This window comes from Arachis ipaensis, chromosome B1, assembly GCF_059453495.1.
Source record: "Arachis ipaensis isolate K30076 ecotype BB chromosome B1, ASM5945349v1, whole genome shotgun sequence".
NCBI lineage: Eukaryota > Viridiplantae > Streptophyta > Magnoliopsida > Fabales > Fabaceae > Arachis > Arachis ipaensis.
In genome coordinates, this window is record NC_142436.1 from 34,984,511 (window position 1) to 35,010,317 (window position 25,807).

Consider the following 25,807-nt stretch of genomic DNA (forward strand, 5'->3'; position numbering starts at 1 on the left):
ACATGTATATATGATATGTATATATGCGCTGGCCAAACTTAACTTCTCGAGTCGAGTCAGAAGCTTTGTTATCTGTATCTTGGCACTCTTCTTTTATATATCTATGTTTTGCTTTACTCTTATCTCTTTTGGTTTACGTTTATCTCTTATGTGAGTGATGCGCTTTTCTGTTTTACGCTTTTGATTTAACTTTTGTTTCAAAGGCTCCTAGATAAAACTCCTTTATACCTATATATACTATTTTACTTTTAAAGGTCATAATACTTTGCCATCTCTATTTTACGACTTAAGCATAAGACTCTGTGTGGTAGGGTGTTACAGTATTGACGTCCAGCTATTTCAAATGCCAATTTTTTGCCGCTGCTACTAATTTACTTTTAAAGGTCATAATACTTCACCATCTCTATTTTATGACTTAAGCATAAGACTCTGTGTGGTAGGGTGTTACAGTATTGACGTCCAGCTATTTCAAATGCCAATTTTTTGCCGCTGCTAATGCTAACATTACTCGTAGAATAATCATTTTGATAACTTGACTTAAAGTATCATCATAATCCACTCCTTGCACTTGAATGAATTCTTTTGTAACTAGCCTGGTATTGTGTTTTCTATAGTGTTATTGGGATTGAATTTTACCTGAAAATTCATTTATAGCTCACGACCTTCTTGCCTTTTGGGAGTTTAATGAAACACCAAATCTTGTTTTAACCTAGAGCTGCCAATTCAGCTTATATTGTCTTTTTTTAACATTCATATGCAGCAGTTTTTTCGTGTAATGTCATTGTTAGTTATTAATTTAATGTTAAAACTTGTTATATGTATATTTAATTTTTTTCAATTTATAAAACTATAATTCAATACAATCCAAATCGCTTAAAATTAGATTCGATCGAATTTTTATTTTTAAATCATCTAATCTAAATTATACCACAAATAAAATTAATGTTCAAATAGAAGGAATTTTTTAGTCAAAACTGATCTAAATGCATGGCGGACACCTTTAGTTAGAGTGGTTGGATGACCACAGACTTTCAAAATCTTGTATATTACCGTTTAGTCGTTTACATGATATTACCGAGTATGTACCAAAATACCCCCTAAATCCTAGCGTTAGCAGCCTAGCAGGCGAAGCCAAAATAACCGACGCCCCAAAACACACCGCGCCGGTCCATTTCCTCTTTCCCTGTTCCCAGCCGGTCATCCCCCTCTCAACCCTCAGGCTCAGCTGTCCCTCCCTTGGCTCCCTCGTCCCTCTGCTGTCCTCCACATTCCGAACCCTAACCGCCACCCGCCCCAACTCCACCGTCGATTGAGGAGCGATGACGATGATTTGGCTGTAGTGACGACCTCATCACTCTACGGAAGAGGTAATTGATGTAATTTATCATATTTGGGGTTCATGTATTTGGATGGGAGGACCTCAAACATGATCGCTAGCTAATTATTAGTGTTGCCATAATCCCAGGCACACCTTGTGTACGCACGAATTATTTTATATGATTATCAGGTGCATTTGGGTTTGTTTTGAACAAAAGTGTTCCCTTTCTTATCTCCTAGAAGAAAAATAATAGAAAGAAAGAAGGTTATCAAGAATTAGAAACTGAAAGAAGCATTGTGATGATTTGATTTAATGGAAATAAAGTTTAGAGAGGGATGGTCACTAGCATAAACAGCAAAGTTGTATCATTATTGCTTGGTATATAATTCTGAACACACATGAATAATGTCCAAGTAACTAGTTTTAGCTTCAAGTTTTCATGCTTAAGAAAACTGAAGCCAAGATTATCGTGAAATTGAAAATTAGTTAATGTGCCACTGAGTACCATTAAACCTTGTTATGCTACCACGAAGAGATGGTATCCCTAGTCACTGTGCATTGTTCTATTCTTAACTTTAGTGTGTTTTAAGGTAAATTGAACGATACAGTGTACTTAAAATAATAGGATTTAGTTCTCTTACAATGCCACATCAACTATCACTGAAATACAAAACAATTTTTTCATCCTTTTATTTATTTATTTATTTTTGGTTTGTGGGGTAAGAAGCACTATCCTTGTTGTTCCCTCTGCATATCATTGTCGCACGCATCCTTTGTTTTGGTTTACTAGGACTGGGGTTTAGATTTTGGAGCACTTTGCTAGAGTCCTGTACTGAGTTTGAATATCCTTCTTGGTTATCACTTCGATATCGTAATGCTATGTATGTTAGTTAGATCAAACCTTCTAATCTTGTGTCAATTTTAATTTGAATATAGTTACCAATTAGAGTTTATCATTATGGCATCCTTTCAAGTGGCATTTCTCTGTCTCAGTTCACTCTCTCTTCCATTTATGGGTGTAGATGGGATGGGTTGGTTGGGATGGATGAGCTAGATTCAAACCTGGCCCAATCTTTTCTTATGAAGCCATTTTTTAATACCTGGGCACAACTTGATGGTAACATGAAAGATGTCTGGTTCAGATTTGTTGACCTGATATTATCAGTGTATGAGTTTGAACATTATTTAAAACAAAGAAATAAATTTTTAGAAGACAGAAATGAAATTGATGACATTATACAATACAAATATCAAAATAAATTATTTCAAGTGCTGTGTTGTGGTTTTAGTGCAAGTGAAATATTGACTCCTCACTGTCAGTTTTGAAATGTAAGATAAAGCATGATTTGTTTGCTAATTGGCTTACTGGGAGCTGTGTAAGGAATTGTTTCTGTTCTCTGCATTGTCAACATAGTGGAATGAATAGGTGTGATGCCAGATTCTTAGCATAGCAAGCTTTTTAGCCCCTAATGATGTCCTTATTCTGGATGGTTTTTAATTTGGATTGCAATGATGTTATTATCTGATGATGATTAGGCTTTGGTATATTTGTTCATCTATTGGAAGCCCTAAATGATTGAAATTTATGATATCCTTTCCTGCTGGCAATGATGAGACTCAAAAGCAGTTTTACTTTGTGCTTTAGAGTTTTGGAAAATGTGTGGTGATTCTATGCATTTCACCCACTTATTTTCACTCTTTTCACTTATTCCTGGGTCATTTTTCATTGATAAATGAATAAGTGATAATGTTTTGTGTTGTGGCAGGTCATGGCTACCAAGAAGATAATTGCAATATGTCAGTCTGGAGGTCAGTTTAAAACTGACAAAGATGGTTGTTTGTCATATAAAGGTGGTGATGCTCATGCTATTGACATTGATGATCAAATGAAATTCAACGAGTTCAAAGGGGAAGTAGCAGAAATGTTTAATGTCAATGCTGATAGCATGTCGGTAAAATATTTCCTTCCCGGAAATAGGAAGATTCTTATTTCAATTTCCAATGACAAGGATCTCCAAAGAATGGTTAAGTTTCATGGGGATTCGAGTATTGTTGACATCTATATCCTTATAGATGAGCTAGTTGCCCATGAGGTGTCAAACAACATGCCTGCCAGTAGGTAGTTTTCTTTGTTTCTAAGCTAGTGTCTCAATATATTTATGGAGCGATCTAGATTTTTAAATTTGGAATTGTTGCATGTGTAGGTCAAGCAGAACTACTTTGTCTGAAACAGTGGTGCCAATCAATACCTCTCCAACACTTGATGTTATGCATGATGTCATAGATGACACCATCCAGCCAATGATTCCAATCGATGCTCCACCTGACGGTGTTGATGATAGCAATCAAATGGATATGCATATAGACATTCCTATTGAAGTTTCTCGTGTTCTCCCCATTGAATCCTCAAATGATGAAAAGCGTGCTAAAGGGGCACAACAATGGCAGAATACTATAACGGGTGTGGGTCAAAGGTTCAACAGTGTACATGAGTTTCGGGAATCATTGCGGAAATATGCAATTGCTCACCAATTTGCCTTTAAATATAAAAAAAATGATAGCCATCGTGTGACTGTCAAATGTAAAGCAGAAGGTTGCCTTTGGAGAATCCATGCGTCAAGATTGTCAACTACTCAGTTGATATGTATCAAGAAAATGCATCCAACTCATACTTGTGAAGGGGCTGTGGGAACGACAGGGCATCAAGCAACTAGGAGTTGGGTGGCCAGTATAATAAAGGAGAAACTGAAAGCTTATCCTAACTATAAGCCCAAGGATATTGTTAATGACATCAAACAAGAATATGGAATTCAGCTTAACTACTTCCAGGCTTGGCGGGGGAAGGAGATTGCAAGGGAGCAGCTTCAGGGTTCATATAAAGCAGCATATAGTCAGTTACCTTTCTTTTGTGAGAAAATAATGGAGGCCAATCCCGGAAGTCTAGCTTTGTACACTACAAAGGAAGACTCGAGCTTCCATCGTCTCTTTCTATCATTTCATGCTTCTTCGCATGGTTTCCAACAGGGTTGCCGACCGTTGATTTTCCTTGATAGCATTCCATTGAAGTCAAAATACCAAGGAACCTTGTTAGCAGCAACAGCTGCCGATGCTGATGATGGTGTATTCCCTGTTGCTTTTGCCATTGTTGATGCTGAATCTGATGATAACTGGCATTGGTTTTTACTTCAGCTCCAATCGGTGCTGTCAACATCTTGTCCCATAACGTTTGTTGCAGGCAGTGAGCACAGGCTAAAAGATTCAATTGCCGAGATATTTGAAGGCTCGTTTCATGGATACTGCCTCCGATACTTAACTGAGCAACTATTTAGAGACTTGAAAGGACAGTTTTCTCATGAGATAAAACGATTAATGGTCGAGGATTTATATGCTGCTGCTTATGCAGCCAAACCTGAAGGCTTCCAAACCAGTTTGGATAACATTAAAAGTATTTCTGTAGATGCTTATAATTGGATTGTGCAAAGTGGACCTGAGAATTGGGCGAATTCATTTTTTCAGGGTACTAGGTATAATCACATGACATCAAACTTTGGTGAACTGTTCTATAGTTGGGCTTCAGATGCAGATGAATTACCAATAACACAGATGGTTGATGTGATAAGAAGTAAGATCATGGAGTTGATTGTTGCCAGAAGAGAAGCATCTGATCGATGGGTGTCTAGGCTGACTCCGTCCATGGAGGAAAAGCTTAGTGCAGAAAGCCGGAAAGCTCATTCACTTCAATTTGTATTATGTGGCAGCAGCACCTATGAAGTTTGCGGTGACACCAATGAGGTGGTCGATCTCGACCGATGGGAATGTAGTTGTAAAGCCTGGCAGCTGACTGGAATACCATGCTGCCATGCTATTGCTGTTATCAGTGGAATCAACCGGAGTGTGTATGATTTTTGCTCTAGATTTTTCACAAGCGAGATATACAGATTGACTTATTCAGAGGCGGTGCTGCCAATTCAATATGTAGATGCGCCTGCTGCAAAAGATTCTCAGCTTTTGGTAACAGTTACACCCCCTTCTACCCGACGACCACCAGGCCGACCGGCAACAAAGCGATATGGCTCTGAAGATGTAGTCAAGCGCCAACTCCAATGCAGCCGATGCAAAGGATTAGGGCACAACAAGTCCACTTGCAAGGAGCAATCATAGTGTTAGATACCCTAGGTGTAGAAAGATTCGATCTTGTATCTAGTTCACTGCCCTTACTGCCTTTCACTCCACTCTATTGAGAATTAATTTAACTATTTTTCTTCTAATTTTCTTGACAGAGTTTCAGCACATTATGGGTGGCACAGGGAACTCTTGAATGGACTGCAAAAAATAAATTGTTCAATGAAATAAGGGAAACATACTAGTTTTATGGTAGCCAAAACTAGCCATGATTCTTTCTGCGGTAGTATTATTACTAAAATTCTAGTCTTAAGAACTATTAGCGAACTTGTACAACTTTGATGGCCAAGGATTTGGCGTCCTTTTCTGAAGGATGGCGACAGAGGAAAAAAAAAGAGCAACGGAAACAAAAGAGACGATGGAAACAATAAGACAGAGATAAGGGATTAATAGTTATTTTTCCGGGTTCGTCTAAAATCAGCTCGAATATTTTGAGCTTATCTAAAGTATTGGATTGCACCATAAAATTTAAAGTATTGGATTAGATTGATAAAAGATCTAATGGTTCAAATTTAATCTATAAATAACTCATTAAAAATTATACTAAAAGAATAAGTCTTTTGATATTTTAAATTTGCCCCAAATATTTGATAGAGATTCAACAATAAAACTCTAGTTTCGGCAAAGGTTGCTGCCACTGAAGACCTTTCCTAGCAAAAAAAATCCTTTCGACAACCCTAGGGAAGAACTCCGCCGACAGCTCTTCCTCTTTCGTTCCTGGTTGCATGATTGTCGACGATGAGGAAAATGACTAGTGAGTACCTATTAATCTTCTTCGGTTCTTCCTCACTCGTTTTCTTTCGTTCCTTCCACTTCGTCTCTCAAAATCCATGATTTTTCATTTTTTTTTGTTAAAGAACGATTACAATGGACTCCGTAACCTAGAACAGTGAATAAGTTCAGATTATGAACTGGATTAACACTTTCAACATTTGTTCGCTCCATGTGTTCGATTAATTTAAATTTGAGTTTTTGTTGTAACATATTTGAAAATCAATTGTTTTTGGAGGATTAACAATATGTATGTCAGAGAACCTAATGGTGTTGCTAATGAAGAAATTGATGTGAATGACTCAAATATTTATCTTGAGTTGGAAGATTTGATCACTAGGCCAACAGATTGGGTTGGTTCTGCATCTGCTGGTGGCTTGGTGGGGCAAACTAGTTGAATCTTTACATAAATGAATGCGTTGACAATGGTAATAACACTCAAAACTAATCAAATCATTTTGTTTGATTTTGAGTAATCTGCATCACATTCATCATTGTTGTTCTATTTTGACTATGTGCTGTGTGCATTTGCAGGTTGCAAAGAGGGTGTTTGTGCACATCTCTACTACAACCAAAAGGAAAAGAGCTCAATATTTTAAGGCTCTTTAATTGCTAGCTTCAAAAGCAGTGACCACATGACTCCGATGCTTGCGCCAGTATTACAATATTCTTAATAGGGTCCAAAATGTTAATACTATGTTTAGTTTAGTCTACCAGTTCCTTGTGTTTCCTTTGTTTCCTTGGTGGTAGGACCTAGTTATTCGTTTCTCCTGCGTGTAAGAATTCGCATATGCCTGTTCATACCTTAGCCTCGTATGTTGAAATAGTTCCTAATTAATAACCTCTGATGTATAGAGAATGCTTTTGTAAAATTGTAGTAACTTGGTTTACCAAAGAAGGATGTAATAATTCACGACGCCGGAAGATGGGCTGAGACTGGCAGCGAGTGCTGCGCTGGACGGCGACGGCAGAGACCAGAGAAGAGTGGAATAGGTGGCGGTGGTTTTGTGGATAGAGAGGAGAGTGCAGTGAATTTACAGAGGAAAGAAATTAGGTTCTACTGTATGAATTTTAAAAATATTTGTGATAAATGTGAAAAAATAATAATTATAAGAGAAAATTTCACTTCCCTCCCCTACGAGATGTTAAAATAACACTCCCTTTTCCTCTATTTTATAAATATACATTCTCCTCTCTTTTAACTTTTAAAAAAATTTTTTTTTAATCTATTTTAAATTTTTTGTCTTAACTAATATTAACTTTATCTATTTTTTAAAAAAAAATAAATTATTTTTTAAAAAAATAGTCATTAATAAAAATTTTATTTTTTATTATTAAATTTTGTTTACCAAAATGTCCTTTTAATAAATTATTTTTTTATTAATTAAATTGTATTTTATTAAAATACTTTTAAAAAAATTAATAATTAAATTTTTTTTCTAAAATACCTATCCTTCAATAATTTTTTAATTATTAAATTATGATTTTATCAAAATTGTTGTTAACAATTATTTTTATATTTTACTATTAATTTTTTGATAATCAATATATATTATTTTAGCATTAAATAAAAAAATCTTACCACTGTTAATATATATTGATATTAAAAAATCTTACTAAAATTTTTTATTTAGTGTTAAAATAATATATATAGATATCGAAAAATTAATAGTAAAATATAAAAAAATTGTTAACGAAAATTTTAGTAAAATTATAATTTAATAATTAAAAAAATTATTGAAGAGTATTTTAGAAAAAAAATTATATAATTATTAAATTTTTAAAAAAATATAATTTAATTAATAAAAAAATAATTTATTAAAGGATATTTTAGTAAGCAAAATTTAATGATAAAAAATAAATTTTTACTAATGAATATTTTTTTAAAAATAATTTATTTTTTCTTAAAAAATGGATAAAGTTAACATTAGTTAACACAAAAAGTTTAAAATTGATTAAAGATAAGGTTTTTTAAAAGTTAGAAAGGAGGAAAATATATATTTATAAAATAGAGGGGAGGGAGTGTCATTTTAGCATCTGGCAGGGGAGGGGAGTAATTTTCTCTAATCATAATTAAATCTCATATGAATCATATTTGTAAATTATTCTTTATGCATATTAAAAAATTCAAAAAATTTGAGTTTACTAAAGACAAATTCTATTTTTTCTATTAAAACTTTTGAAGAAATCTGTTATTACTTATTACCTATTAGCAATATAAGTTACCGGAAGCATTTTTCATATTAGATCTTTAAAAAACTTGTTATTGATAATTTAGATCAAAGGAATAAATTTAAAAATTAATATTAAAAATTATTTTAGACTGAATTTTTTTTTATTTTTTTGACAATAAATAAAATAAATTACTCATTTTTTTTTACCAAAGATAGGAGACTCAAACCCACAACTTCTTAATTAAGTATGAGGAGACTATACCATTTGAACTATTACTTATTGGCAATCACTCATCTTATTTGAATAAATAAAGTTTTACAATTAAATAAAATATTAACTATATTCAACCAAGTTATTATAAGCGTTTTTCACATGATATATGCTTCTTTTTTCTCTTTCTCCTCCCCCTCCTTTGTACACCTCTGCTGTTGAGCTTCTTCTTCTCCTCTTCATTTTTTTCATCTTTTTCTTTTGTTATCGTTATCACTATCACCACCTCCTCAATTTTCTCCTCCTCCTTCTTTTCTCATTTAAATTTCTTCTCCTCCTCCCTTTTCTTTCTTCTCCTCCTCTTCTTCCATCATCATCATCATCATCATCATTATCGTTATCATCATATTTTTCTTATATGTAAATAACATTGTTCATTCTCTTTTGAATTTTTACACTTGTTATAGTTAATTTCACTGCGTTTATCTATAGATTTTTTCACTTATTTTCTTTTCTATCAAAATTTGTAAATTTGCAAATTAATTCTTCATGAAATAAATTCTTAGTTCTATCACATCGTTTAGTTGAAAATTTTGGTGTTAGAGTGAAGATATTTCAGTGTTATTCTTTAAAAGTGTATGTGTTATTTTATATATCAGATATGTCACCGTCTTCTTATACGTAAATGCCACTGTTCATTCTCTTTTGAATTTTTGTACTTGTTCTTCTTAATTTTGCTGTGTTATCTACTGATTTTTTTACTTATTCTCTTTTCTATTAAAATTTATGAATATGCAATTTCAGTCTTCATGAAATAAGTTCTTAGTTCTATCACATCATTTAGTTAGAAATTTCGGTGTTAGAGTGAAGACGTTTCAGTGTTATTTTTTAGATTTTTATGTGTTTTTTATTTGAGATAAGCATTCAATTATTTGAATGTGTAATATTTTTTAGAAAAAATAAATATTTGTTTATGTCGTGTTATTGAACTTCTGGTGTCAATTCAGTGCTATTTTATTTTATTTTATAGAGTCAATGTGATCTTTTAGTATGCAATTTACTTTCTACATTCTATATCATTATATTTAAATTTCAGTATCACTTTAAACAAATTTTGGTGCTATTTTTGTTTCTAGCAAGAATTCAATCCAATAAATGTGAATCTATATTTATTCAACTAAATAAGATTGCAATACATTACAGATATGTTCATTCAAGTCTAATATAAGAAACAATGATCCTAAAAGAAGAAGTAAAAGCAACATAAAGAAAGAAAGAAAGAAAGAAAGAAGAATAATAAGAAGTAGAAAAAATATAGCACTAAAGAAGACATTTCAATGTTTTTGGTATCAAAATTAAGAAATTTCGATATTATTTTTCTACACAATTCAAAACTCTCATTCCTCCTCCTCTTCTTCTAATCTTCATCTTTTTTTTTTCTTTTCTTCTTCTTCTCACGTTCTCATAATTTTTATTTCACCTTCTTAACAAGAACTTGTCACGGTTAAGAAATTTCGATGTCAAAATTGTTAGGATTTGGTTGAATTAGTCCCACATTGCTCAGGATAGCAAATGGAGTGGGTGGCCTAGGCTATAAATATGAGGCTAAGTTCTCCATTTGTTTTTGCACCAGTCAGAAACACTTTAAGCTTGTATCTGATTTTTCTTTTCCTCTATACTCTTTATTAGAGAGTGTTGTGAGGTGTAGTTAGATATTTGCTTTGAGAGAGTGTGGGTGTACTGGGGTGCCGGTGAGAGAAAAAAGTCTATGTGTTGCAACAATTTTCACATAGTGATATTCTCTGGTTGTCATTTGACAACGGCCGTGGTTTTTTCTCCGGTAATTGGAGTTTCCACGTTAAATTCTTGTGTTGTGATTGTGTCTATTTTATTTCTCTGTCAAAGGTGTTTTCTCAAGGGGGAATGGTGTATTATTCCCAATAAGTGGTATCAGAGCTTCGGTTCGGTGGGATTTATTCTTAATATGCTCTGTGGTTGCAGCCTAGTCTGACCTTCCACATCAGAACGGTTCGGTGGGATTTATTCTTAATATGCTCTGTGGTTGCAGCCTAGTCTGACCTTCCACATCAGAAAAGAATTTTGTCCTGTGGCTTGAGGTTGATCTTTGGTTGCTGTTGTTGTTGCTGGAAGGCAGTGTGACACTGTGAGAGTGCTGTTTGGAAAGGTTCTGGCTAAGGAAAAACTTGGTATTTAAGTGTGTCCATTGTGACCCACCTCTCTTTCCTGGGGACCCTTCCTAGTGCACGGTTGAGTTATACTATTCCAGTATACGGTTGCAACAATGTCAGGATATTCAAGTGCTGTGAAGCTTGAAATAGAGAAATTTGATGGAAGAATCAATTTTGGCTTGTGGCAAATACAAGTCAAGGATGTGTTGATACAATCAGGTTTGCACAAGGCGTTGAAGGAGAAGATCTCTGGTTGCTCTCTCTATGAGAGAAGATGATGTTCTCTAGAAGACAAGAAGTATCCTCATGGTATTACCGCACTGCCATGGATAAGGATAAGTTGTGGCAATCGGGTCCACAATTGCACACGAGCATTGGTTGGCGTTGAGATGCAAGATGTGTGGCGGAGTTAGGTCGATGGCTGAAGAACTTTCAGGAAAAGCCAATTTGGAAGTTGCACCATGAATTTTCAGCAAGGTTTCGATCTGTACCAAGGTGAAATGCTTGGAGTGGTCTAATTCCAAGTGAGTATACTTTCATGGTGGAGTATGATAGTTCTCTGAACTATGATTGTCGGTATAGACAATGGCAGCAAAGAATTGTCGGTGTTGACAATGGAAGCTGAAGATGTGTGACTATTTCAATCAAGGTGGAGATTGTTAGGATTTGGTTGAATTAGTCCCACATTGCTCAGGATAGCAAATGGAGTGGGTGGCCTAGGCTATAAATATGAGGCTAAGTTCTCCATTTGTTTTTGCACCAGTCAGAAACACTTTAAGCTTGTATCTGATTTTTCTTTTCCTCTGTACTCTGTATTAGAGAGTGTTGTGAGGTATAGTTAGATATTTGCTTTGAGAGAGTGTGGGTGTACTGGGGTGCCGGTGAGAGAAAGAAGTCTATGTGTTGTAATAATTTTCACATAGTGATATTCTCTGGTTGTCATTTGACAACGGCCGTGGTTTTTTCTCCGGTAATTGGAGTTTCCACGTTAAATTCTTGTGTTGTGATTGTGTCTATTTTATTTCTCTGTCAAAGGTATTTTCTCAAGGGGGAATGGTGTATTATTCCCAACAAAAATTGAGAAACTTCTGCGTTAAAATATTTCGGTGCTATTTTCTAATATATTCTATATAACTCAAAACTCCTCCTCCTTTTCTTCTTCTTCTTCGTCGTCATTATCTTTTTTTCTTCTTTTTTTGTTCATCTTATTCTTTTTATTTTACCTTCTCATAATTCTTCTTGTTTTATCCTATTAACAAGAATAAAAACAAAAAAAAATTCAAACAAAAAAAAAAAAAACAAAGAACACATAATGCTGCAAAATTACCAGAAAGAGAAAGAGAAAAAGAAAAAAAAACGTAACAACAATATTAGCAGTAAAAGAATGACGATGAGGAAGAAATACACGAAAAAGAAGAAACGCAGGATACGAATGTTTATATTAGTGAGGATAGTTGAAACATGTATTCATGCTCTTACTAATAAAATTAATTTTTATTAGACTTTGACCAATTTAATTGAATTTAGTTATAAAAAAAAATTTGAATGAGACAAGTTTGTACTTAAATACATTAAAAAATGAATTTCATATGAAACAAAAAAAATTCATTTATAAAATTTTTTTATAAATTTATTTAAATAGAATCCTAATTAATCAACCTAAAAGAGCCAGATCAGATTAATTAAATCAGATTAGTTAAGCTAAAGATATAATTTTAGACTTAATTCTAATTAATTTAAATAAATCAAATTTAAATTTATTAGATTAGATCATATTTTATTTAAATATTGAGCTCCTAAAGATATTTTAATTAATTTAATTTAGAGTTAATTTTAATAGATTATATAATATTTGATTTAAACTTTAAAATTCTAAAGACATGCTAAGCTAAACAAAACAAAATCAAAATTTTGACAAAGTTAAAATAAATCAAATTTAAATTTGATTTCTGATATACTCCAACAATGAGGCTTATCGACTTGATTACTTAAACTTCAACTAAATTTCAAATCTAAACTAAATACAACCAACTTAGTTAAATGCAGTTTAGATTTAGAGATCTCCTCATAGTTATTTATAGTCCAAATCTAAGTCAATACGTTTGCACTTGAGTTTGATTTTTGGTCTTCGTGATCTCTAAATCTATCATAACGTGATTTTTTTAGTAATTAAATTTTTGACCTTGACAAGATTATCATATTATTTCTTTGTATTGGAATTATAAAAATAATCTCTTGAACTCATATACAATGGACACTAACAGTCTTCTAAAAAATAATTACAAAATTTATTCTCTATTTTTTTAAGGAATTATAAACTTTTCAATTATCTTTTGTTTTTTAATTTTAAACCCATTTCCTTTCACCAATTTCTAGATTATTAGGTTGCATTTTGTTTCCAAATAAGAAATTATTGTGTATCTATAACATAATATACAAACTACATAGTAAAATTTTAAATTTTTTACGTGAATAAAATAGAATAAAGATGAAATTGCAAGAGTGTTCCAAACTAATTTTGGTTATAAATATATGTTCTTTTTTAGGATATAGATTCTCTTAATTTTTTTAAATTATTTGTTAAGTGTATTATTTAATATTTTTTTATATATATATTTTTTTAGTCTTACTTAAAAAGTGTATGATATATTTTCTTAGTTCTACTTAAGGAGTATATAATAGAAAATCACACTTGACAAAACAATTGAAAAAATAAAATTAAGAGAATCCATTCTCTCTCTCTTTTTTTTTTGTGTAAATTATTACAGGGTGTTGGCTTTTAATAATTTTTATTGGATTTTTTCTTAAATAAATAAAAAATTAGAGTATATATCCAAATAAGTTTCTAAAAAATTTTGTATTAGACATTTTTGTCCTTAAAAAAGATTTATTACGTTAAAGTTTTTGAACTTTACAAAAATAAGACATATAGATCCTTTCGTCACACTTTTGAGGACTTATTTGTCCAAGTAAAAACAATGAGTTTAATTAAAGTTGGGCTTTATATGTCTTATTTTTGTAAAGTTTAGGGATCTTAATATAATAAAATTGTTTTGGAAGCAAAAATATCCGACACAAAATTTTCAAAAGGAAAACAAAAGAGCATTCTTTACCAATTATCGGAATACAATTTTCTTTGTTCGGCCACATACGCAGTTCACCTAATGTATAGGTGATCTACACTAATTTTACCATTGATTGCGCGATCTACCTCTACTTTAGGTAGTTTGCCTATTGACTTAGCGATCTATGTGCTGCCCAGTTCAATTCTCTCATATAGGTGATATGGCCCCAACCCCAATGATAAAATTCTAGACTCCTTGCCTATAAATAATAGTGAGTCTTAAGGTATAAGTTGCACCAAATTTTAGTCTCTTCACTTGTAGTCATTTCTTTCTCTTATTCTTACCAAAAAATATATCGAACACTGTTGTTAACAACTCATTATGATAGAGAAATGATGGTTGATCAAAATATATCTGTTGTATTTAACCTTGTTCAATCGATCTTTGTCTACTTGCCAACTAAGGTGAAATGTCTAATGACGTTGAAAAATTTTGTGTTGTACGCCATTGGTTAACAACACACAAAGTAAGCGAAAACTTTTTTATTATAGATATCCAATGGAAGAAGATGATACTTTTAATTACAAAAGGTATTATTTTATTGTTCATTATTTTGTCTTCGCACTTTTAGAAGTAAGAATTTATTTTCAATTTTGTCGTGTTCGAGGATTGATAGTGTTATTATGTCTTTTTTGAAACAGGTACCGGTTACGTGATGATGAAGACATAGCACTCATCAGAGGTTGGCACAATCATTATCCAACAATCCATGTGTTGGAGTTATTTTTTTTTCTAATTGATCTATGTGAGGGGAGTTCTTCAGATGTTGCAGATGCCCAATAAAATGGGGCCGCCAAAACAAATATTAGAAGATTGATGGTTGACGTGGCGAAAATTAGTCGATTAAGAAATTAATATAAGAAATACGTTGCGAGTACAGTTCTTAACCAGCAAAAATCTGCTTATCAATTTAGAAGGGTTGTCACAAAATTAGAATAAAAATATTAGGAGTAGGAATCCCAGGTCGTCTCCCAACGAGTTGACAAAAGAGTGCTATTTTATTAGTCAGGAATTTTCTGAGAGTTTTTAAGAGTTGGAGAACAGAAAATTAAATGATAATAATTTGAAGCAATAAAAATTAATGAGAGAATTTATTCAATTAAATAAAAGCCTTGACTGGGGGAAGATTAATTGGAAGTTCTGTCCTTGTTGGATTTTCCCAAGTGTAATAGTAAAAGGTTATTGTTCTACTTAGTTATCCTTTACTGAATAAAGGAAAGTCAAGCAACTAACTAACCAACTCTGAATCCCAGGTCCTAATCCTCTCCTAAGGAAGGATTAGAGTTAGAGACCAGGAAGTTAGCCAACAACTTCCAATTTAACTAATCACTTGAGCATTCCAACTCTAGGGTCTCCTCTTAATCAACCCCCAAGTCAAGTTGGGACTCTACTCCATTGACATGGAAATTACTTGCATAGAATAAAAAGGGAATAAAAGGAAGACATGATAAATAATAACTGAAAATTAATTAAAAGTAAAAATGGTTCTTTGCATTAATAAATCCCAAATTGCAACATACGTATCTAAACAGGGTTAATAAGTAATCAAAAGAGTAAATGAATAAGAAAGCAAACTAGACTAGTAGAAACTTCAACGGAGGTAATGACTCTTCTCAATATCCAAAAGAAAAAGCATAAAACTAGAAATCTATTAATGTAAAGGAAACCTAGAGGAAGTAGTAATTTCTCTTTAAGATTCTGGTGCACGAAATTGTGATCTCTGGTAATGGCTTCTTAGGCCAGATACTCTGATCTAGTTTTACAGTCTGTCACAACTTCGATACAACTAACCAGCAAGTGCACTGGGTCGTCCAAGTAATACCTTACGTGAGTAAGGGTCGAATCCCACGGAGATTGTTGGTATGAAGCAAGCTATGGTCACCTTGTAAATCTCAGTTAGGCAGATATAAAACAGTTATGTGGTTTTCGAATTATAAATAATAAAATAGGGATAGAGATACTTATGTAAATCATTGGTAGGAATTTCAGATAAGCGAATGGAGATGCTTTTCGTTCCTCTGAACCTCTGCTTTCCTGCCATCTTCATCCAATCAGTCTCACTCCTTTCCATGGCTGGCTTTATGTGATACATCACCACTGTCAATGGCTACTTTCGGTCATCTCTCGGGAAAATGATCCAATGCCCTGTCACGGCACGGCTAATCGTCTGAAGGCATCACCCTTGCCAATGGCTTCATCTTATCCTCTCAGTGAATAATATGCTCACGCACCCTGTCACGGCACGGCTATTCATCTGTCGGTTCTCGATCATGCTGGAATAGGATTTACTATCCTTTTGCGTCTGTCACTAACGCCCTGCAATCGCGAGTTAGGAGCTTGTCACAGTCATTCAATCATTGAATCCTACTCGGAATACCACAGACAAGGTTTAGACTTTCCGGATTCTCTTGAATGCCGCCATCATTCTAGCTTACGCCACGAAGATTCTGGTTAGGAGATCTAAGAGATATTCATTCTAGCTTAATTCATGTAGAACAGAAGTGTTTGTCAGGCACGCGTTCATAAGGGAGAAGGATGATGAGCGTCACACATAATCATCACCTTCATCATGTTCTTGGGTGCGAATGGATATCTTAGAAGCGAAATAAGAAGAATTGAATAGAAAACAGTAGTACTTTGCATTAATCTTTGAGGAACAGCAGAGCTCCACACCTTAATCTATGGAGTGTAGAAACTCTACCGTTGAAAATACATAAGTGAAAGGTCCAGGCATGGCCGAGATGGCCAGCCCCCTAAAACGTGATCACAGGATCAAAATACAATCCAGGATGCCTAATACAATAGTAAGAGGTCCTATTTATAATAAACTAGCTACTAGGGTTTACATGAGTAAGTATTTGATGTATAAATCCACTTCCGGGGCCCACTTGGTGTGTGTTTGGGCTGAGCTTAAGTGTTGCACGTGCAGAGGCCATTTGTGGAGTTGAACGCCAGTTTTTGTGCCAGTTTGGGCGTTCAACTCTGGTTTTGGATCCTTTTCTGGCGCTGGACGCCAGATTTGGGTAGAAAGCTGGCGTTGAACGCCAGTTTACGTCATCAATTCTTAGCCAAAGTATGGACTATTATATATTGCTGGAAAGCCCTGGATGTCTACTTTCCAACGCAATTGGAATCGCGCCATTTCGAGTTCTGTAGCTCCAGAAAATCCACTTTGAGTGCAGGGAGGTCAGAATCCAACAGCATCAGCAGTCCTTTTTCAACCTCTGAATCTGATTTCTTGCTCAAGTCCCTCAATTTCAGCCAGAAAATACCTGAAATCACAGAAAAACACACAAACTCATAGTAAAGTCCAGAAATGTGAATTTAACACAAAATCTATTAAAAACATCCCTAAAAGTAACTAGATTCTACTAAAAATATACTAAAAACAATGCCAAAAAGCGTATAAATTATCCGCTCATCACAACACCAAACTTAAATTGTTGCTTGTCCCCAAGCAACTAAAAATCAAATTAGGATAAAAAGAATAGAATATACTATAAATTCCAAACTATCAATGAAACATAGCTCCAATCAAATGAGCGGGACTTATAGCTTTTTGCCTCTTGAATAGTTTTGGCATCTCACTTTATCCATTGAGGTTCAGAATGATTGGCATCTATAGGAACTTCAGATTTCGAATAGTGTTATTGACTCTCCTAGTTCAGTATGATGATTCTTGAACACAGCTTCTTTATGAGTCTTGGCCGTGGCCCTAAGCACTTTGTTTTCCAGTATTACCACCGGATACATAAATGCCACAGACACATAATTGGGTGAACCTTTTCAGATTGTGACTCAGCTTTGCTAAAGTCCCCAATTAGAGGTGTCCAGGGTTCTTAAGCACACTCTTTTTTTGCTTTGGACCTTGACTTTAACCGCTCAGTCTCAAGTTTTCACTTGACACCTACACGCCACAAGCACATGGTTAGGGACAGCTTGGTTTAGCCGCTTAGACCAGGATTTTATTCCTTTAGGCCCTCCTATCCACTGATGCTCAAAGCCTTGGGATCCTTTTTATTTGCCCTTGCCTTTTGGTTTTAAGGGTTATTGGCTTTTTGCTCTTGCCTCTTGGTTTTAAGAGCTTTTGGCTTTTTCTGCTTGCTTTTTCTTTTTCTTTCTATTTTTTTTTTGCCTATTTTTTTTTTATATTTTTTTTTCTCTGCAAGCTTTGTTCTTTGCTGTTTTTTCTTGCTTCAAGAATCATTTTTATGATTTTTCAGATTATCAAATAACATGTCTCCTAGTCATCATTCTTTCAAGAGCCAACATATTTAACATTCTTAAATAACAACTTCAAAAGACATATGCACTGTTCAAGCATACATTCAGAAAACAAGAAGCATTGTCACCACATCAATATAATTAAACTAAGTTCAAGGATAAATTCGAAACTCATGTACTTCTTGTTCTTTTGAATTAAAACAGTTTTTATTTAAGAGAGGTGATGGATTCATAGGACATTCATAACTTTAAGACATAGTTACTGCTACTAATGATCATGTAATGAAGACACAAACATAGATAAGCACATAACATAGAAAGCGAAAAACAGAGAAAGTAAGAATAAGGAATGAGTCCACCTTAATGATGTCCTTGAGCTCTTCTATATCTCTTCCTTGTCTTTGCTGCTCCTCCTTCATTGCTTTTAGATCTTCTCTGATTTCATGAAGGATGATGGAGTGCTCTTGATGTTCCACCCTTTAGTTGCTTTCAATAATTGTGTGGAAGAAAATGTATCCCCTGAGGTATCTCAGGGATCTCTTGATTTGCAGTCAAATGTTCTACCACTGAGCTATAGACCCTTGATGGAAGCTTTTGTCTTCCCTTTCCTCTTTCTAGAGGTTTCTCTGGCCTTAGGTGCCATCAATGGTTATGGAAAAAACAAAAAAGCTATGCTTTTACCACACCAAACTTAGAATGTTGCTCGTCCTCGAGCAAAAGAAGAAAGAATAGAAGAAGAAGAGGGTATGGAGGAGATGGATGGCTGTGTGTATTCGGCCATATGGGTGGGATTGGGTGGGGAAGAGATGTTGAATTTTTGAAGGTAAGTGGGTGTATGGGTGTGAGTGGTAAATGGAAGACAGAAGGGATGAGTGTTTATTGGGAATAGAGGATGATTGAGAAGAGAGAAGAGAGTGAGTGAAGGTAGGTGGGGATCCTGTGGGGTCCACAGATCCTGAGGTGATCCTGTGAGGTCCACAGATCTTGAGGTGTCAAGGCATTTACATCCCTGCACCAATTTAGGCATGCAAAATGCCCTTGCACACAACTCTGGGCGTTCAGCGCCAGGTTGGTGCCCATTTTGGGCGTTCAACGCCCATTTGCTGCCATTTCTGGCGTTAAACGCCAGAACCATGCTTGTTTTGGGCGTTCAGCGCCAGGATGCTCCCATTCTGGGCGTTCAGCGCCAGAACTATGCTCTGTTCTGGCGTTTGAACGCCAGACAGATGCTCCTCCAGGGTGTGATTTTTCTTCTGCTGTTTTTGATTCCGTTTTTGAATTTTTTGTTTATTTTGTGACTCCACATGATCATGACCCTAAGAAAACATGAAAAACAATAAAAATAAGAATTAGATAAACATTGGGTTGCCTCCCAACAAGCGCTTCTTTAATGTCAATAGCTTGACAATGAGCTCTCATGGAGCCTCACAGATGTGCAGAGCTTTGTGTGAGACTCTCCAACACCAAACTTAGAGTTTGGATATGGGAGTTCAACACCAAACTTAGAGTTTGGTTGTGGCCTCCCAACATCAAACTTAGAGTTTGACTGTGGGGGCTCTGGTTGACTCTGCTTGGAGAGAAGCTTTTTCTGCTTCCTCTCCATGGTTGCAGAGGGAGATCCTTGAGTTTTAAACACAAGGGAGTCCTCATTCCATTGAAGGAATATTTCACCTCTGTCAACATCAATCACAGCTCTTGCTGTGGCCAGGAAAGGTCTTCCTAGGATGATGGATTCATCCTCTTCCTTTCCAGTATCCAGGACTTATGAAATCAGTAGGTATGTAAAGGCCCTCAACCTTTACTAATACATCTTCTACTTGTCCATAAGCCTGTTTTCTTGAGCTGTCTGCCATCTCTAGTGAGATTTTAGCAGCTTGCACCCCATAGATTCCCAGTTTCTCTATTACAAAGAGGGGCATGAGGTTTATCCCTGAACCAAGGTCACACAGAGCCTTAAAGACCATGGTGCCTATGGTACAAGGGATTATGAACTTTCCAGGATCCTGTCTCTTCTGAGGCAATGTCAGTTGATCCAGATCACTTAGTTCATTGATGAACAAGGGAGGTTCAACTTCCCAAGCATCAATGCCAAATAATTTGGCATTCAGCTTCATGATTGCACCAAGAAACTTGGCAGTTTGCTCTTCAGTAACATCCTCATTCTCTTCAGAAGAGGAATACTCATCAGAGCTCATGAAGGGCATAAGGAGGTTCAATGGAATCTCTATGGTCTCTAGATGAGCCTTAGAGTCCTTTGGTTCCTCAGAGGGAAGCTCCTTATTGATCACTGGACGTCCCAGGAGGTCCTCCTCCTTGGGATTCACGTCCTCTCCTCTCCTCAGAGGTTCGGCCATGGCGCTTATGTCAATGGTCTTGCACTCTCCTTTTGGGTTCTCTTCTGTATTGCTTGGGAGAGTACTAGGAGGGATTTCAGTGATCCTTTTACTCAGCTGGCCCACTTGTGCTTCCAGATTTCTAATGGAAGACCTTGTTTCATTCATGAAACTTACAGTGGCCTTAGATAGATCAGAGACTAGATTTGCTAAATTAGAAGCATTTTGTTCAGAATTCTCTGTCTGTTGCTGAGTTGATGATGGAAAAGGCTTGCTATTGCTAAACCTGTTTCTTCCACCATTATTAAAGCCTTGTTGGGGCTTTTGATCCTTCCATGAGAAATTTGGATGATTTCTCCATGTTGAGTTATAGGTGTTTCCATAAGGTTCACCTAAGTAATTTACCTCTGCTATTGCAGGGTTCTCAGGATCATAAGCTTCTTCTTCAGGAGAAGCCTCTTGAGTACTGTTGGATGCAGCTTGCATTCCATGCAGACTCTGAGAGATCATATTGACTTGCTTAGTCAATATTTTATTCTGAGCCAATATGGCATTCAGAGTATCAACTTCAAGAACTCCCTTCTTCATAGGCGTCCCATTACTCACAGGATTCCTTTCAGAAGTGTACATGAACTGGTTATTAGCAACCATGTCAATGAGTTCTTGAGCTTCTGCAGGCGTTTTCTTTAGGTGAATGGATCCACCTGCAGAAGTGTCCAGTGACATCTTTGATAGCTCAGATAAACCATCATAGAATATATCCAGGATGGTCCATTCTGAAAGCATGTCAGAGGGACACTTTTTGATCAACTGTTTGTATCTTTCCCAAGCTTCATAGAGGGATTCACCTTCTTTCTGTCTGAAGGTTTGAACATCAGCTCTAAGCTTGCTCAGCTTTTGAGGAGGAAAGTACTTGGCTAAGAAAGCCGTGACCAGCTTATCCCAAGAGTTCAGGCTGTCTTTGGGTTGAGAATCCAACCATAATCTAGCTCTGTCTCTTACAGCAAAAGGGAAAAGCATGAGCCTGTAGACTTCAGGATCTACTCCATTAGTCTTAACAGTATCACATATCTGCAAGAATTCAGTTAAGAACTGAAAGGGATCTTCAGATGGAAGTCCATGAAACTTGCAGTTCTGCTGCATCAGAGAAACTAATTGAGGTTTCAGCTCAAAGTTGTTTGCTCCAATGGCAGGAATGGAGATGCTTCTTCCATGTAAATTGGAATTAGGTGCAGTGAAGTCACCAAGCATCTTCCTTATATTATTATTATTTTCGGCTGCCATCTCCTTTTCCTGTTCGAAGATTTTTGAAAGGTTATCTCTGGATTGTTGTATTTTAGCTTCTCTTAATTTTTTTTCTTCAGAGTCCTTTCAGGTTCTGGATCTGCTTTAACAAGAATGTTCTTGTCCTTGCTCCTGCTCATATGACAAAGAAGATGGCACAGAAAAAATAGTAATAATAATATGGATCCTTTATACCACAGTATAGGGATCCTTGTGTTAGTAGAAGAAAAGAAGGGAAGAAAATCTGAACTCAGAGAGAGAGGGGGTTCGGATTTTTGGAGAGTTGAAGGAAAGATGTTAGTATATCAATAAACAAATAGAAGAAGATGAGAGGGGGAAGTGAATTTTCGAAAACAATTTTTGAAAAAGAGTTAGTGATTTTTGAAAATAGTTTTTGAAAAAGGTTAGTATTTTTTTTTCGAAAATTTTTTTTAAATAAAAAATAAAAATAATTAGTTAATAAAAAAGAAATTTTTGAAAAAGAGGGAAGATATTTTCGAAAATTAGAGAGAGAGAGTTAGTTAGGTAGTTTTGAAAAAGTTAAGAAACAAACAAAAAGTTAGTTAGTTAGTTGAAACAAATTTGAAAAGATAAGAAGTTGGGAAGTTAGAGAAGATATTTTGAAATCAAATTTTGAAAAAGATAAGATAAGAAGATAATTTTTTTGAAAAGATATGATAGAAATTAGTTTTTGAAAAAGATTTGATTTTTAAAATCACAATTAATGACTTGATTCATAAGAAATCACAAGATATGATTCTAGAACTTAAAGTTTGAATCTTTCTTAACAAGCAAGTGACAAACTTCAAATTTTTGAATCAAAACTTTAATTGATTATGTTATTTTCGAAAATTATGATATAAAATAAGAAAAAGGTTTTTGAAAATTATTTTTTTGGAATTTTCGAGAATAATCATGAATTTTGAAAAAGATTTTGAATTTTGAAAAAGATTTTGAAAAAGATAAGATTTTCAAATTAAAAATTTGATTTGACTCATAAGAAACAATTTGATTTTAAAAACTTTTGAAAAAGTCAACTCAAATTTTCGAATTTGATGAGAGAAAAAGGGAAAGATATTTTTTTGATTTTTGAAATTTTTATGAAAACATGAAAATTATGCAATGCATGAAATTTTTAGATCAAAACAATGAATGCATGCAAGAATGCTATGAATGTCAAGATGAACACCAAGAACACCATGAATGTCAAGATGAACATCATAGACACAATTTTGAAAAAATTTTAATGGAAAGAAAACATGCAAGACACCAAACTTAGAATTCTTTAATGCTTACGCACTAAGAATTCAAGAATGCATATGATAAACATGAAAAGACACAAAACAATAAATCATCAAGATCAAACAAGAAGACTTACCAAGAACAACTTGAAGATCATGAAGAACACCATGAATGCATGAAATTTTCGAAAAATGCAAGATGCACATGCAATTGACACCAAACTTATGATATGACTCAATACTCAAACAAGAAACATGAAATATTTTTTATTTTTGTGATTTTCTAAATTTTTTTGGATTTTTATTTTATATTTTTCGAAAAATTATTTTGAAAAAGAAAAATAAGGATTCCAAAATTTTTAATATGAATTCCAGGAATCTTATGCTCTAAAGCTCCAATCAAAGGGTCAGGCATGGCTTAATAGCCAGCCAAGCTTTAGTATGTAACTCAGACATGACACGCCTGACATTCCTTACATTCAACAGCCAATTGGCTAAGAAAGATAAAGAAGCTCTTCTCTTGAGTATAAGGATTGAGACATGGCTTTACAGCCAGCTAGGCTTCAACATGCTTCATGAAACACTAGAATTCATTCTTAAAAATTCTGAAGCCATAGAATAATTTATTTTTGACAACATTTTTTTTTTCGAAAACAAAGGAGAAAATTTTGAAAGATTTTTGAAAAATTTTTAAAAAGAAAATTACCTAATCTGAGCAACAAGATGAACCGTCAGTTGTCCAAACTCAAACAATCCCCGGCAACGGCGCCAAAAACTTGGTGCACAAAATTGTGATCTCTGGTAATGGCTTCTTAGGCCAGATACTCTGATCTAGTTTTACAGTCTGTCACAACTTCGATACAACTAACCAGCAAGTGCACTGGGTCGTCCAAGTAATACCTTACGTGAGTAAGGGTCGAATCCCACGGAGATTGTTGGTATGAAGCAAGCTATGGTCACCTTGTAAATCTCAGTTAGGCAGATATAAAACAGTTATGTGGTTTTCGAATTATAAATAATAAAATAGGGATAGAGATACTTATGTAAATCATTGGTAGGAATTTCAGATAAGCGAATGGAGATGCTTTTCGTTCCTCTGAACCTCTGCTTTCCTGCCATCTTCATCCAATCAGTCTCACTCCTTTCCATGGCTGGCTTTATGTGATACATCACCACTGTCAATGGCTACTTTCGGTCATCTCTCGGGAAAATGATCCAATGCCCTGTCACGGCACGGCTAATCGTCTGAAGGCATCACCCTTGCCAATGGCTTCATCTTATCCTCTCAGTGAATAATATGCTCACGCACCCTGTCACGGCACAGCTATTCATCTGTCGGTTCTCGATCATGCTGGAATAGGATTTACTATCCTTTTGCGTCTGTCACTAACGCCCTGCAATCGCGAGTTAGGAGCTTGTCACTGTCATTCAATCATTGAATCCTACTCGGAATACCACAGACAAGGTTTAGACTTTCCGGATTCTCTTGAATGCCGCCATCATTCTAGCTTACGCCACGAAGATTCTGGTTAGGAGATCTAAGAGATATTCATTCTAGCTTAATTCATGTAGAACAGAAGTGTTTGTCAGGCACGCGTTCATAAGGGAGAAGGATGATGAGCGTCACACATAATCATCACCTTCATCACGTTCTTGGGTGCGAATGGATATCTTAGAAGCGAAATAAGAAGAATTGAATAGAAAACAGTAGTACTTTGCATTAATCTTTGAGGAACAGCAGAGCTCCACACCTTAATCTATGGAGTGTAGAAACTCTACCGTTGAAAATACATAAGTGAAAGGTCCAGGCATGGCCGAGATGGCCAGCCCCCTAAAACGTGATCACAGGATCAAAATACAATCCAGGATGCCTAATACAATAGTAAGAGGTCCTATTTATAATAAACTAGCTACTAGGGTTTACATGAGTAAGTATTTGATGTATAAATCCACTTCCGGGGCCCACTTGGTGTGTGTTTGGGCTGAGCTTAAGTGTTGCACGTGCAGAGGCCATTTGTGGAGTTGAACGCCAGTTTTTGTGCCAGTTTGGGCGTTCAACTCTGGTTTTGGATCCTTTTCTGGCGCTGGACGCCAGATTTGGGTAGAAAGCTGGCGTTGAACGCCAGTTTACGTCGTCAATTCTTGGCCAAAGTATGGACTATTATATATTTCTGGAAAGCCCTGGATGTCTACGTTCCAACGCAATTGGAAGCGCGCCATTTCGAGTTTTGTAGCTCCAGAAAATCCACTTTGAGTGCAGGGAGGTCAGAATCCAACAGCATCAGCAGTCCTTTTTCAACCTCTGAATCTGATTTCTTGCTCAAGTCCCTCAATTTCAGCCAGAAAATACCTGAAATCACAGAAAAACACACAAACTCATAGTAAAGTCCAGAAATGTGAATTTAACACAAAATCTATTAAAAACATCCCTAAAAGTAACTAGATTCTACTAAAAATATACTAAAAACAATGCCAAAAAGCGTATAAATTATCCGCTCATCAGATTCCCCAAAAAACTAAAACTATGCGTAATGTGAATGTGTGTTGAGTCTCTGCTGTCCCCTGGCTCTAGTCTGTGTTTCTGGACCGGGAACTGGGTCCAGACTCGGCACAAAATCGCCTCCAGCGTTTTCTGCAACTTCTGCAGATCACGCATGTCATGCGTACTCGTCAGTCATGCGTACACGTCGCTAGTCATCTTCGCGTGTCACGCGTGCGCGTTAGGTACGCGCACGCATTGTCGTGCAATCTCGTA

The 25,807-nt window shown here is 35.2% G+C and overlaps 1 protein-coding gene, 1 long non-coding RNA gene and 1 other non-coding gene across 4 annotated transcripts; all 3 read left to right on the top strand.

Annotated features, from left to right (window-relative positions):
- Positions 1-983: 983 nt before the first annotated feature.
- Positions 984-5,695, top strand: LOC107628503 (uncharacterized). Of its 2 annotated transcripts, none has more exons than XM_021119951.2 (3): positions 984-1,367; positions 3,085-3,437; positions 3,523-5,695. In XM_021119951.2, the coding sequence occupies exons 2-3, from the start codon at positions 3,088-3,090 to the stop codon at positions 5,477-5,479; spliced, it is 2,307 nt and encodes a 768-aa protein (XP_020975610.1). In that variant the 5' UTR covers positions 984-1,367; positions 3,085-3,087; the 3' UTR covers positions 5,480-5,695. The 2 variants fall into 2 exon arrangements, with proteins under 2 accessions (XP_020975610.1, XP_088357469.1); XM_088501343.1 differs by having other exon boundaries at positions 1,077-1,367; positions 3,085-3,433.
- A 420-nt stretch (positions 5,696-6,115) lies between these two features.
- Positions 6,116-7,391, top strand: LOC148576198 (uncharacterized). The gene is made up of 3 exons (XR_015902315.1): positions 6,116-6,254; positions 6,531-6,699; positions 6,806-7,391. It is a non-coding gene; the product is annotated as an uncharacterized LOC148576198 (long non-coding RNA).
- A 13,916-nt stretch (positions 7,392-21,307) lies between these two features.
- Positions 21,308-21,415, top strand: LOC148576199 (small nucleolar RNA R71). The gene has a single exon (XR_015903869.1). It is a non-coding gene; the product is annotated as a small nucleolar RNA R71 (small nucleolar RNA).
- The last annotated feature ends 4,392 nt before the right edge of the window (positions 21,416-25,807 follow it).

What these genes read in the sequence shown, in the direction of transcription:
- LOC107628503 (XM_021119951.2), top strand. Translation starts at nt 3,088, where the DNA reads ATGGCTACCAAGAAGATAATTGCAATATGTCAGTCTGGAGGTCAGTTT. An exon ending in AACAACATGCCTGCCAGTAG is followed by an intron (nt 3,438 to 3,522) that starts GTAGTTTTCTTT and finishes TTGCATGTGTAG; the next exon opens with GTCAAGCAGAACTACTTTGT.